This window comes from Phodopus roborovskii, unplaced genomic scaffold (genome assembly GCF_943737965.1).
Source record: "Phodopus roborovskii unplaced genomic scaffold, PHOROB, whole genome shotgun sequence".
NCBI classification, from domain to species: Eukaryota; Metazoa; Chordata; class Mammalia; order Rodentia; family Cricetidae; genus Phodopus; species Phodopus roborovskii.
Genome location: NW_026126469.1, coordinates 3,246,447 through 3,261,292, shown reverse-complemented (window position 1 = coordinate 3,261,292; position 14,846 = coordinate 3,246,447). Strand labels below are relative to the sequence as shown.

Here is a 14,846-nt window from a genome sequence, read left to right as displayed (position 1 = left end):
CATGTCTGCTTTCTGGGGATAGTTTAAATACTCTGTGGGAGTGACCTTGAGCATCTGGGGGGGAGGGGTCACCATTTGATAGGCTTTCTGAGATGCAGCAGGGTTTGGAGAGTGATGGGGGATGGGGATTGAGGTGGAGCTTCCACCAGAGCACTATTAATCTGGCTCTGATAAAGCACTGGGTACTACTATAGACCCAAAGCTTAAAATTCCCTCTGATTGTTTTCTAAGTGTAGACTAAAGGTGCTTTCTTGTTTGATTTGTTTTTTGGAGACAGGATTTCTGTGTAGTCCTGGCTGTCCTGGAATTCACTTTGTAGACTAGGCTAGGCTCGAATAAGTTCTTGTTGTGCTAAGAACATCTCTGTCCAATCTATATCTACAAATGCAGCCCTCTGGACAGAGGAAAATGTGTTAATGCTTTTAACTCAAAATCCTTTCTTGGGTCCTAAAGATTTTACTGTGACTCAAAGGCATGTGACTACTACTTTTTTTCTACAATGTGGATTTCTGTACAGATTCCTAACAGTGATAATGCTAATATATCTAAAACTTTTATCCTTTTTTATAAACTTTAAATTCATGTAAGCTTCAGAGAATCAAAACTTAGATTCATCTGTCACAGGTCAAATGGACTCCAAATAAGTACACCTGTCTGTCAACCGCTTCAATTTACCCACCTATTGCTTATTTCTAAGAGGGAAGTTCTAAACATAAGATTTTCCTTTAAGTTCCTAAACTTTAACTTGTGTCCCTAGTCTGTAACTATCTCAACAGATTTCCACTTGGTTGACAGATAGCGTCCAGGAAACACCTGCTGATTACAAACTGCTCCAAAAAGCTGTGAGCCCTGGACTTGCCAAAAGCTGATGTGGATCAGTCCAGCCAATGTGATTGCTCCCTATCTCTTCAGCTAGGTCAGCTAACCAGATGCTTCTGATGAGTGCCCCAACTCCCTGACCCCCAGCCTTCCTGGGTCCTGACAACAATGTCTTAATTTTAGCTGAGAAGTAGTTACAGAAGAGAGTATGTCACCCCTTATCCTTAACAAAAGGCTAGAATGATAGGTCTAAAGGAGACTGGGAGCATGCTGGAAGGGATCACACCTTGTCATCTTGACCACCCTTACTTTTATCAAAAATAAATGGTATGGGCACCTGGATATATCACTCCAGGGCAAGCACATCAATGGGGATTATAACCCGGCTGCAGAAAATGGATGTCACCAAGGCCTGAGAAGATCCACTAAAGATAAGACTGATGAGAGTTGTAGACTAATAATGTTATTTTGTTCTCTCCTTCTCTTTCATGGGATATATATATGTATATATACATATATATACACACACACATATATATATACATATATATATGTATGTGTATATATATCCCCTCTATAAGAGCAAACACAAAACTTGCCTTAAATGTCTCACAGCTCCTGGTCACAATTGTCAAGTAGGCGTTCCTTCATTCTCCTCTTGGTTGAAACTGTTCAGTTTGTATGTGATGATGGATTATATCACTGCTTAGCTATTTGGCATATACATCAAGCCTCAACATTTTGTATCCTAGTATTCCTATTTCCCAGGATGTTTGCATATGACAGTCTGGCAGGGAAAGAGCATTTGTATTTGCAAATCTTTCCAACCTGCTGGGGCAGAGACAAACATCTAGTTCCCCCCCTCATAGCAAGTTTAGGATTGGGAACAGCTGGATTCTCTCTTGGAGCAACAGCCACAGCAGTGGCCGGATGTCAACTACAAAAATTTAGGATGTCAAATACACAGGATTTATTTGCATTAGAAGAATCTATTGTGGCTGAATGGTGATGCACGCCTCTAATCCCAGCACTTGGGAGGCAGAGGCAGGAGGATCTCTGTGAGTTCCAGACCAGCATGGAACTAGTTCCAGGACAGGTTCCAAAACTACACAGAAAAACCCTGTCTTGAAAAAACAAACAAAAAGTCTATTGTTGGAGGTCAGCCTGGTCTACAGAGTGATTACAAAGGGAAACCCTGTCTTGAAAAACTGAAGGCTGGGGAAATAGCTCAGCAGTTAAGGGAACTGGCTGTTCTTGCAGAGGACTCCAGTTTGGTTCAGTTTCATTGCCACTGCCCACATGGTTGCACATAAATATCTGTAACTCCAGTTCCAAAGGATTCAATCCACTCTCCTCTACCTCCCCGGTGCTGGGATTAAAGGCGTGTGCCACCAGCACCCAGTTGCAACAAGTGTTCTTAACTGCCATCTCTCCAGCCCCACAAGAGACTTTTGAACATGTTAACTAAAAATTCAGCATTGGTTACAGAATCTTACCACAGGGAGTACTCAAGAAACAAAGAACAAAATGAACAAACTAAAACCAATGTATTTTATTGATTGAAAAAAAGAAAACTCATCAAAGACTTACTCTCTCAAGAAAAGGACCCTACCATGTATCTTCTATGCTACAAAACTTGAGATTTGAGTTTAAAGTCTTAGCTATGTGTCTTACCTCAGACTTGTGTCAGCAGCTCCTGACAGCACACCCACACCACCTTGATTAAGACTGAATCATGCTCACCTTTGACCACAATGATAAAAAACACCCCAAGTAACTGAGCTTGAAACTCCCGACAAGCCAGGTGTAGTGGCACGCACCTTTAACAACAGCACCAAGGAAGCTGAACAGGCAGATCTCTGAATTCAAGGCCAGCTTGGTCTACATAGTGAAGACCCTGTTTTAGTTTTACATGACAGGGTCTCTCACTTGCTATTCATCCCAGGCCCCAGGCTGCCCTCAATCTTCTCAATCTTTCTATAGCTCCCTGCCTTGGTCTCTGGAGTGCTGGGCCACAGGCATCCCTCACTACACTTGGCTTATTTTCTTTTTGGGAAGACAGTGTTGAGGCAAGTTCTGTCACTGAGCTACATATTCACCAATATAGCAGACATTTCTTTTAGAGCTTTGGAGGCTAATAATGTCTGGATGAAGGTGGCTGCAAGGTTGTGCAAGGTTGTATGACTGGGATGAGGATCTCCTATCTAGAGGATATAACTCAGACTATAATATAAAGAGAAACTACACTTTTAGGCTGCCCCTTCCACAGAAACTTCAGGCAGACTTAGGGCAGAGGATTCTATGGCAAGACAGAGGTAGACATTTGATTAATGCTTGGGAAATAAGGTTTACTGGGACTCAGTATAAGCTGAGTGAGGTTTATTTTGGGAGGATTCACTCACACATGACAAATGACCACCACGGGTCCCTGCTCCATGGATACCACCTAGATGCTCTCTACAATCCGACCAGGAAGCAAAAGTGAGCTGGGGTCTAGGACCCCAGACCTAGCCTTCCCTGTCACATCCACACCTCTGCCCACCCCCAATGGGGTGGTCAGTGCAGTAGGTGCAGGCGGGATGGATATCTCACTACATCTGAGGAATAGAAACTGGTATAGAACAAGGGTGGCAGGGTCTTTAACAACCTGTGGGGGCTCAGCCAATGTGATACTCAATACCTGTTTCTTTTCAGGCCTGGGTGATGTGTTTTGTCACCCACTTAGACCTTGATTTCAAACAAGCAGTATTTCTCTTAGATGCCAGAGGAGGGTGCTACAGACAGGAAAGGTGAAGTCAGGCTTTTCTTTACTGATGGATCAGCAGCAGATCACATTCAGACTGGGGCAGCCCGCTTGGATCCACACTTGGTTCATTGCTCTGAAACGCCAAGACAAAGGTGGCTCCAGATGTACAAGAGAGCCTGAGCTATGGACTTCTTGCTGGCAGGATGGGGGAGCATGTTCCCCAAGGCCTAGGGCTAAGAACCTAGACCTCCATTCTCACCATTCTCTGGCCCCAAGAACCACAGGGTGACTCTCTTCGGGGACTCCCCTTCCCCCCTCCACATCAGATGGGTAATGTTCTGATGTCATACCCAGGTTTGTGGGAGTCACATGTCTTCCAAAAGCATGAACGCCTAATCATGAACCAAAAAGGACCTTAGGGGCTCCTAGTGAATCTCTGCTGGTGGTAGCTCACCTGTAGTCACAAATAAGTTCTCTAACACCATGGTCATTCTTGCAAGCATCCATCAGTGCTCTAAAGATTATGTAAAAAGAAGAAAGATCTTTGAGTGGGCATCTGACCCACCATGACAGTGGCAGTTTTGTTGCCACCACAGGAAGGAAGAACTCTGAAAACACCTTACCCATCACAACCTCAAAGTTTTATTGTTAACAGCTCATGTTCATGTTCCTATGAAGTCCAGCTTGTGATGAGGGAGATGGGAGACAGCAGCAGCTGGTTGAGCCACTTGCTGAGATGGTCCTGCTCAGAACCTACAACGCCTGCTGGGCAGGCAGTGGTCTAAGGGACCCCAAGGTCCACACAATGGGACTGACCAGTGCACACAGGATCCTCGTGCATGCAGAACCACAAAGCACACATGGGACGCCCCTAACACATAAGGAACTACAGTGTCTCCAACTATCTCCATTTTCTACCCATGTGGGCTTTTCTTGTGCCTGATGCAGTTTCCAACATGACCAGTTCTCCTGCAGGAGCATGACTGGCTATGAGGACATGAGACATAGTTGTGTTCAGCATTTAAGAAGGGAAAGGCCAGTTGCTATAAAAATCCTGCATGTGTTACTTGTTCAGGGAAGAGACCACTGGCCAAACACATGTGAAGTGAAAAGCACACCCCTGCTAGTCAGATAGACTCACACATGTGTACACATAGTGATGGTGGTGTGATTGAGCATGATGCGCAGTCACACATGCATGTCACACCTTGGCCTGACTCAGACCTAGTGTTCAACTCTTGTCATTCCCCACTGGCACAAAGACAAACCCTGAGCTGAGTATGAAGTCAAGTATGGATAACACACAGATCAGAGAGAGTCCTGGTCCTAGGGGTGCTAGCTGAGACACAGACATGCAGTGTGGCCATGTAAGATTCCTGCCTATGCTGACCCTTGAGGCATGGCATCCTAGCGGTGGGGGCTAACTCTGTAGTGTGAACTCATAGGTGTTGGTTTCCCAGTAAGAGGTGTCTTTGTCCAGCATGCTCCGTTCTGTGAAGGTCACATGGCCATCTGCATCCACGAGGATGATGGTGTTGGTTCTGAAAGAAAGCATCTTTTAGCCCCAGCTCCACCTGAGACCAGACCTGAGGCATAGAGGGAAGGCCCATCACACCCAAGGCCTGATCTGGCTACTCATCTCTGAGGACATGAGGGGCTCATCAGAGGCATCTGGGTTCCCTGGCCAGCCTCATGGGTGAGTGAGTACTGTTTACCTCTGCTCTGAAACACTTGGCCTGACCTTTTTCCCACAGCAAGAACCAATTCACTATATCCCTCACAGGGACTACCTACCTCCCACCCGTAGTACACCAGGCTCCCAGACACCTGCCATGTTTGGCTCTCCAAGAGGTTAAATTTCCAACTACTCAGGCACATGACCTATTTATCTAGAAACAATCCCTCTTGTGACCTTCCACCACTGGCCCAGGCTAAGTCACCTGGCTCACTTTCTTATTCCTTTTAGCCCACCCTACCATGGGTTCTCAGATGTGAGCTCTTGCCCTTCAATCAGGGTGGGTACACATAGGAAAGACCAGCCCTTAGCTGCCACTCCAGCATGTAAAACACAGGCTTTGGAGAATCAGTGCCAGGGTAGCTGTCCCAGTGTCTGCAGGTAGGAACATTCCAAATGCCATCTTGGCTTCTTTGAACAGGTGAGGCAGGCAGGAGCCCCACCTAGGACACAATGACAGCTTCAGGAACTCTGACCTCCTTACCCAATGGGCACGCCACCTATAGGATCTGCTCAACTTGTAGTGAAGTCTAGGAAAGACATACTCCAAAATGCATGGAATCAGAGAAGGTGCCTAGCTGTGGCCAGTTATGTTGTGGGGAGCCAATGGGAAGGGAATATGCCCAGCCAGTTGGACCCTGATCACCTGGTGCCATAGGTGGCGCAGCGCACACACACCGCTGCATACTTGCTCAGAATTGGCTGTACATACTCCTGGCCCTGGTCCTCAATGGCTGGATCTGGCAGCTGTCTAGAGAAATAGAGGACCAGAAAAGCTGTTAGTCCTATACTGCCTATCTGCAGCCTGTGTATGTGAGGGCACTATTTGCCATGCTGGCAGCCTGAGGTCCCTGAGGAGGAACTATAGGCTTGTTTATAACTTTTCTACTTGGCTCCTTCTGCTTTGTCACCTTTCCACCATATCACTTATGACTCCATCATTAAGCCTAGGCATCTAGATGGCACTTAGCAGTACCCTGTGAGCATCGGTCCATGGACAAGAGCCTTTTTTAACCCTGAGACTCAGCAACCAGCACAACTTGTACCATGACTGTGCTTATCAATAGGACCAGCCAGAGCCATAATTGGCTTGCCCAAGTGATTGAGGACCATGTGGACACATGGCTGAGCAGAGCCCAGCACTGCCCCACACAGGGGCAGCTGATGCTAAGGTTCACAGAAGAGTGAGCAGGGGTCAGGGCAGTCCTCACTCTGTGGAGGATGGAAGCATGGCAGAATGCTCCTTTGAGAGGCTGCAAGGTGAGCAAGATAGAGGGACACTGGGCCTTCTGAGCAGAATGGGAAGATGCATAGGACAGTGAAGGAACAAATGCCAGGGCTCTTGGCTGGGATTGCTGAGGGCACCCCATGAAGAGGTTCATGGGCATGGAAGGGGGTGTCTGTTACTTCCAGAGACAGGTGTGTTTATGCCTTAGCTCCAAGGTTACTGGAGGCAGAGCATAGCAAACAATGTCAAGCCCTAGGTCTGCTCTGACTAGCTTCTGGCTTTTCTGGCTCATCTCCCTAAGGTTTGCTGAGTAGCTAGAACCTTCTAGAATATCACACTAGCCGTTCTTGAGTAGAGGGAGACCAGATCTCAGAGAGCACAGGCCTTGGCTGCACCAACTCTCATTATCCAGGGCCCACTGGAAACCCAAGGGATAGGTCTGAGTCTTAAGAAGGCATAACAGGTCAGGCAGGCTCTACTGCAGCTGGGAAGCCACCCTGCTCATCTTTGCAGGCCTTCAAGGTGGCAAATCCTGCTTTCTCCCAGCCCTAGGCCTGTGTGGCTGCCCCAGAGGACTTGCTCACTTACGCCTCCTCATTGTTGAGTACATCTAGGAGATGGGTGACAAGGGTATCCTTAGGGAGTGCCTCGCTCTGCTCCACCACTTCCATGAAGAGTTGTTTGCCAAAGCACAGCTTCCTCCAGGGTGTCTCCAGTAGAGCATTGCTTAGCCCATAGGTTCCTGTAGGAAGAAGTCAGTCTCGCCATGTGAAGGCTCTAGGTGGCTGGGGCAGATGGCTTAGTCAAGAATTCTGAACAAGACACCAGTGGAAGCTGAGTTCCTGGAAGATCACTCAGGCTCTGCTGGAGCCCCCAAGGCCAAGCTGTCAGCCCTGGTGTCAGTGTTTTTTTTTTTTTTCTTTTTCTGGAGTAGCTTGAAAGACCATTCTATGATGGTGCCGGGTGAGCTGGACCTGACCTCACATCCTATGCAAAAATAACTCAAGGCCATCAAGGTGGCTGTGGGTAAAGGCAACGGTCATCAAGTCTGATGACCTGAGTTCAAGCTCTGGGACCTACATGGTGGAAAGAGAAAACTACACCTGCAAGTTGTCCTCTGACCTCCACATGTAAGCTGAGGAATGGTTACACAGGCAGGTACAAACTCACATGCACACACTCACAACAAATAAATTCACAACAAATAAATGTTTGAGGCAAGTTTGCTTACATGAGACATGGTCTCCAAAAACCAAACCAAAACAAAAAAGGAGCAGCTTTAAGATCAATGTGGTGGCCTGAATCTATAATCTTAGAACTTAGGAGGCTGAGGCAGGATTGTGGCAGGTTTGAGGCCAGCCTGCACAGCAAGGTTCAGGTCAGCCTGGGTTAGAGTGAGATTGTGTTCCATATGCACGTGCATGCACACACACACATGCACAAAGTAAATACATTTTAAAAAGAAAAAGTTTCATGACCTTAAATTAAGCAATGATTTATCAAGTAAGACAATAAAAGCATAAGCAACAAGATAAATGGGACTTCATGTGAATTTAAAGTTACACATTTCAAAAAAAAGTGCCAAACAAGTTAAATAAAGCACAAAATGGGAAAGGATTTTTGATGAGATTTGTAGATTATATACAAAGACCAATTTGTGTGTGTGTGTGACTTTTCTAGACAGGGTTTCTCTGTATTGTTTTGGAGCCTGTCCTGGAACTAGCTCTGTAGACAGGGCTGGCCTGGAACTCACAGAGATCCGACTGTCTCTGCCTCCTGAGTGCTGGGATTAAAGGTATGCATTACCAATGCCTGGCTGAAAGACTAAAACTTTTAAATGGACAGACCACACCTGTAATTCCAGCACTCAGAAGGTGGCAGGAAGATCAGGAGTTCATTGTCACCCTTGAACATATATTGAGCTGGGGTCTGGCTAACTTGGGATACATGAACTCCCAACCCCACCTCCTCATCCTTGCCTAAAAAAAGGAAAATGCAGGTAATGGTGTCAAAGGTAGAGAGCTTTGCCTGGTATTCCAGAGGTTTTGAGCTTGATTCACCAGCATCTCAAGTTGGGGAGAGGGAAGACAGAGGTCTGGGGATATGGCTCAGTGGTACAGTATGTGCTCAGCATGCTTATGGGTCTGGGTCCTATTCCTAGAACTCTCTCCCTCTAAAGACAGAGAATAGCAAGTCTTGGTGAAAATTCAGAAAAACAGGGACCTTCATAAACTAAACTGCTGGCAGAAATGTAAAAAATGTGCAAATGCTTTGGCCAACCATGTGAAAGTTCCTCAAAAGGCTCCAAGTGGAAACAGAAGTGTTGGGCAGTCAGGTAGCTCAGGAGTAAAGGTACTTGACAAGTAAGCTAAATCACAAGTCAACTTCCATCTGAATGAAACATCTGAGGAGGAGTGGGTGCAGATGGCTCTGGTGGATGATGTACCCGATGCTTCCTAGGTAGGACCAGGCTGGCTTTGAACTCAACAGAGATCCGCCTGCCTCTGCCTCCTGAGTGCTGGGTGTGCATACCTTGCCAACTATTTGTTTTTTGTTTTAACTAATTTGGTTGAGATAACATCTCACTATGTAGCCTTTGCTGACCTGAAACTTACTGTATAGACCAAGTTATCCTTGAACTCACAGAGATCTGCCTGCCTCTGTCTCCCTTACCTCCCACTCCCCCACCTCTCCTCCACCCCCAACCACCTCAGCACCTCTTAGGTAAGAGGCTTGTCATGAAGTCTTGGCTGGCTTTGAATTTATTCTTCATATCAGCTGGCCTTAAAATTATGACTATCTTTTTGCCTTTACTTCTCTAGCACTGGAATTACAGGCTGTACCGCTACAGCTGGCTGTGTGATAGGCTTTACATGCATAGCACGTGAGACCCATTCGATAATGGGTCGTTTGGGACAGGGTCCCATTGTGTAGCCCAGGCTGGCTTGGCACTATGTAGCTACTGCTGGATTTGAACTCAGGGAAATTCTGCTTAAAAGTAGATGGCTGAGGGTTTACTAAGATTGTATTTAGTAGGTGTGAGGGCCTGAACTCAATTCTGAACACTAGAAGAAAGGGGACATAGATTAAGTGGGGGCAAGCTCAGGGATAAATCATGTAGATAGAAAGAATTTCTACTATAAAGACCCAGCAGAAAAGAAGCTGCAGTCAGGGAACTTTTAGCTCTGAAAACAGCAGGCCTCATGCCCTTGTCTCCAGCTGCTCTCTCAGAGGCCCCTGGGCTGCTGGGCTGGTATGAGACTGACTTCTGGAATACAAAACCTCTTTAGTGGATCTGCAGACCCCAAGAAGCTGAAATGAAGGGGTTCTGAAGCAAACAGAGCACAAGACCTGCAGGAGATATATGCACTTGACTCTGCCTAAATCCAGGCTTCAAGTCAGCCATGAGCTGGATCCTGGAAGTACAACCAGACCCATCCTGGGCTTGCACAGGAAGGGGAAGATGTACATTACTAATGTGGGGTGCCACAGCTACAGCCCTATGTGAGAATGTGCAGGAGACCTAGTGGGAGTGACTAAAGCCACACGCTCTAGGATCTCACCAATCTATGGCATCCTGCCTAGACATACCCCAGCTTTGGAGCTCTTTGGCCCACCTGGGGCTCAAAAATTCCCAGAAAGTCATGAAAAGCTGATGCCAGCTTTGACATGTGTGAGTTCCATCATGAAGCAGGCTAGGTCTATAGGCCTCACCATTATCCTTGGAGCAAATAGTACAGGCAGGGCAGGGCTACTCAGCTATCCTGGGGGCTGCACCTCAATTCCCTTGAGCTCCACCCTGAATACAACATTTTAGGTTCTCAGTGGGAAGGAGTAACACGTGTCCTGCAACCTCATTTAGTAACCTGTACCAACTGCCTAAGAAAGACTCCATGACTTGGGGATGCAGAAACTGTATTATGAAAAGTGTCATAAGGAGGTGGGGTATTGGTGCTGCTGAGGACACTGACTCTCTCCCTAGGGGTAGGGACACTTAGTATGGGCCACTGGCTCAGTTTTAGTGTCAGAGTCAGTGTCCAAGGCCCACAGATGTGAGATGTTAGCAGCACAGATGGTTCACAGGCTGTGAATGAAGGAGAAAGCAGTTGGCCCCAGGAGGTTAGTTCACCCGTACTGTGCTATTTCCCATGGGTCCTGCTCAGTCTTGGCACCAGACCTCTGCCAAGACATAAACTTACTTTCTTCTAAAGTGGCTTAGAGGACCATGTGAGTGTGAGTATGTATGTGTGTAAGACAGAGGGGGGAGGGGGAGAAGGGGGAAGGGGAAGGGAGGAGAGAGAGGGAGAAAGCGTTGGCTCAGAGTGGAGGCTGGCACTGGTACAAGAGGCTTCCAAGAAATCACAACAGAAACTACAGCCTGGGTGCAGGTGTGGAAAGCAAAGGGCATCTAGGAGCTCTGGGGCAGGGGACATGGGATACGTATGGGTACTAGGTGTAGGAGGTATGCATAGGAGAGGAGCTGAAATGTGTGTATGTATGTGTATCATCAAAGGGGCCCTGGGAAGACCTTGGATGGTGACTTTTGTGAGCTGCTAGCTGAGCTATGAGGGCTAGGGTAGGTGTCCAGTGCAGGAAAGCCCATGAGAGAATGTATGCATGCAGGATGTAGGCAGGTGCAGGCCACAGTCCTATACAGACCACATAATACACACAAAAAGCCAAAAAGTAAAGTTCCAAGAGGGTAATGCAACAACAGCCTGATGTCTGAAAAGCACACAGTATTACCAATATAGGAGCAGCCCCTACTCTACCTTGCCTGGACACCAAAGCAAGCTCACCTGGTGTCAAGACAATAGGCTCAGGCTCCCCCCGGTTTCCATAGTAGCAAACGACATCTCCTTTTGCCGTGCTGTGAATGGAAGCAAAAAGTCAGATGGGAGCTATAAGCACCCCTTTTCCCAGAACTTCCCAGTGATCTCACAAGGACAATGGCTCACTTCAGCCTAGCTCCAGGCCTGGAAAGCTGGGCCACAGAGACACCAGGCCCTGTCCATGCTCACAGGTATACTCCTGACTCACTACTAGAACCAGCAAGGAAGCGGAATGCATGGACACAGACATGTTGTGATAACTGCATCCCACCCCAGCCCTTCTGATGGATCACAGATGCCACCACATGGCTAATCTCTAAGTGCTTCTGATGGGTAGCCTCAAAGCACACTTCTGAACAAAGTAACAAAGGCTATTCTCTCCCACTTCAGCATTTTACAACTATTTACATAGCTGTAACTGCTAAAACAAACAAAAAAAAAAAAAAAAACAAAACAAAAGAAACACAAACAAACAAAACAATTCCTCCAATAACCCTCCCAGCTGGAACTCACAAGTGACTGAGATGCCTTCCAAATGCACAACCACAGATGGGATGGCTTTGGTTAAGAAACAAAACCTCCTGTTCCACATGTATACATGCTTAGCAGCCCCCAGTGTGGGTTCACATCCCTTTCACATTCTTCCTCACTCTAATCCTCGCAACTCTCTTAAGAATTCTGAAGATTTTGTTTGTGGCAAAAGTTTTTTTTTCCCCCTTTCTTTCTTTTTTTCTTTTGGTTTTTTGAAGACAGGGTTTCTCTTTGGAGCCCGTCCTGGAACTCTCTGTAGAACTTGAACTCACAGAGATCCGCCTGCCTCTGCTTCCCAAGTGCTGGGATTAAAGGAGTGTGCCACCACCGCCAGGCAAAAGTTTTTTCTTTAATTTGTGTGTGTGTGTGTGTGTGTGTGTGTGTGTGTGTGTGTGTGTGTGTGTGTGTGTAAGGACCCATGGAATTGAGTATCTATGTCAGTGTCCCTGTCACCATTGCCTGGAGAAGACAAAAGGTGGTGTGTGTGTGCAGGAACAGCTATGACCAGGACAAATTTTCATTGTAAGCTTTTGTCTGTCTATCTGTCTTTCTCTCTCTCAGATTTACTGTTACTTTTGATTGTGTGTGTAAAGGTATTTGTGTAGGCCAGACACACAGGGTCCCCTGGAACTAGATTTTGCAGGAACCATTTGACATAGATGCCGGGAACTGAACTCTGGTCCTCTGCAAGCATTGTATGCACTCTTACCCACTGAGCCATCTCTCCAGTCCCAGGTCTTTATTGCTTGTTTTGAGACAATGTCTCATTACAGTTCTAGCTGCTCTGCAATTCTTTATGTAGACCAGCTGGCCTTGAACCCACTGAGACATGCCTGTCTCTGTCTCCCAAGTGCTGGGAGTAAAGGTGTGCAGAGCTACGCCTAGCTTGGATCTGGTTTATTAGTACCCAACTGCTACCCTGCAGCATCAGCAGTCTGACTTGTGGGATTGCTCTTTAGCTGAACTCTGACCCTGCAGGATCTATAGCAGGGAAGGCTACTCAGATTTCTAGAGACCCAACTGCAGAAGCTACTGTGTATCTGCCCAGAGAACAGCAGCCTTGTTTCCAGCTGTTTGACATAGCTACTGAGCAACCATTCCTACCTGTATCAGAGCCATAGCTCTGGCCTTTTGGGGCTAGATCAGACACACATGAACTACTACTGAAAACATACACACAGCTCCATGTTTGGAGAGGAAAGGAAGCATAGGTTTATGGCTTCCAGGAGAACCAGAGAGAAGGGAGGATGGTAGCATGCCCCTACAGCTCTCATTCTGGGCCTTTTTCCTGACCATTGCACCTCACTCAGCTTCCACACTGAGTCAATCTATCCATGTAGTCCTGTAGTCCTGGAATGACACAGGACACATGATACACAATGGATGTTTAAGACATGCTGGGCCTAGGGCTCACCTATAGACCTGTGCCTGTGGTAGGAGGAAGCTCAGGACAGACACCTGGGTATAGGATAACATCAGCTTCCCTCAGGAGGAAACCCCCAGCTAATAGCATTCACTGACATCAGGGATAAGGATATTTAACTCGCTGAAAGGCCAAACATCTCAAACTTGTGTTCCTATAACCACATCTCCAACATGAGTACCATCTGGGAGTTCAAGTACATACTCAAGACAGACTGATGCCAGCTGTTACAAGGTATCTCCACAGGAGGTGATGGATGCCCAGCTGGAGCTGCCCCAAGCAAGAGTCCACTGCCAGCTCTCCACTGCTATTCTGTCACAGCAGGGAGCCAGCAATCTTACACTGTCTCAAGAAGCCCTGAGCATACCCTAGTCTCAGTTAGTGGGTCTCAGACAGGCCAGATCCTCAGATGTTTGCCCTTCAAGTAAAGTCCTGGGGAAGGCCACCAAGCTGACTGGGGCAGGGATCTATATACAGCAGTACTGAAGACCTAGTTACCAAGGCAGACCCACCTCAGGTCAGCTGCTATGAGGTTAAAGCCATTGTACAGGTGGCCCTCTGTAGAGACCTTCTTCAGGTAGGACAGGCTGTCCATGTCACTGGTCAGAAAGTGAGTCACAAGTTCACCTGTGGGCAAGGTACACATATTAATGGCCAAGGCAGTACCCATGAACTCCTGACCTAGGGAAGACTGAAATACGGCCTCAGGGGAGAACAGAAAAAGAGGGGTTGGTTCCACTGGGGCTCCAACATCTGAAGTCAGCCATACCTTGCTAACTGGGCTATTATGGAGAATGTTTTAAAAATATTTTGTAGGGCTGGGCGGTGGTGGCACACACCTTTAATCCCAGCACTTCAGAGACAGAGACAGGTGAATTTCTGAGTTTGAAGTCAGCCTGGTCTACAGAGTGAGTTCCAGGAGAGCCAAGTTACATAGAAAAAACCCGTCTTGAAAAACAAAACTATTTACACACACACACTCATTCCCCCCCCCCAGGTAGGAGACAGATCTCAATAGTAAAACCCTTGCCTAGTTTGCTCAATGCCCTGGGTTCAACTCCACACAGCAGAATGAATGGATAAATGAAAGAAAAAGTTCACCTACTATGCCTCTATGTAGAAATTCAGCATTAAGAAAGATGAAACTCAGGGCCTAGGCCCTACTCCAAATGACTTGACAGATTTTGATGATCCCTCCTGGAAGGCCTCACCCTCCCTGTGGAGTGGGGGGTGGGGGAGACATGGGAAAATGGGACAGAGAGGGAACTGGAATCGATATGTAAAATAAGAAAAAATAATAATAAAAAAAAAAGAAAGGTGAAACTCCTTTTAATCTCAGCACTTGGGAGACAGAGGCAGGCAGGATCTCTTTGAGTTAGAGGCTAGCCTGGTCTAAAGAGCTAGTGTCAGGACAGGCTCCAAAGCAATACAGAGAAACCCTGTCAAAAAAAAAAAAAAAAGAAATTCAGGGCTGAAGAGATGGCTCAGCAGTTAAGAACACTGGCTCTTTCAGAGGTCCTGAGTTCAATTCC

General features: G+C 46.9%; 1 protein-coding gene and 1 pseudogene across 6 annotated transcripts in view; both read right to left on the bottom strand.

The window, feature by feature from the left end:
- Nucleotides 1–3,885: 3,885 nt before the first annotated feature.
- LOC127227299 (uncharacterized) lies at nucleotides 3,886–3,979 on the bottom strand (annotated as a pseudogene).
- A 205-nt stretch (nucleotides 3,980–4,184) lies between these two features.
- Nucleotides 4,185–14,846, bottom strand: part of Tango2 (transport and golgi organization 2 homolog) — a 42,971-nt gene continuing 32,309 nt past the window's right edge. For 5 of the 6 annotated variants that reach the window (XM_051191036.1, XM_051191032.1, XM_051191033.1 and 2 more), the window contains 5 exons: nucleotides 13,827–13,941; nucleotides 11,328–11,398; nucleotides 7,117–7,270; nucleotides 5,947–6,051; nucleotides 4,185–5,106 (listed from right to left, as the gene is read on the bottom strand). In XM_051191036.1, coding sequence (XP_051046993.1) covers nucleotides 4,986–5,106; nucleotides 5,947–6,051; nucleotides 7,117–7,270; nucleotides 11,328–11,398; nucleotides 13,827–13,941 — 566 coding nt within the window. In that variant the 3' untranslated portion in view covers nucleotides 4,185–4,985. The remainder of the gene's footprint in view (nucleotides 5,107–5,946; nucleotides 6,052–7,116; nucleotides 7,271–11,327; nucleotides 11,399–13,826; nucleotides 13,942–14,846) is intronic. The other variant, XM_051191035.1, reaches the window with a different exon arrangement.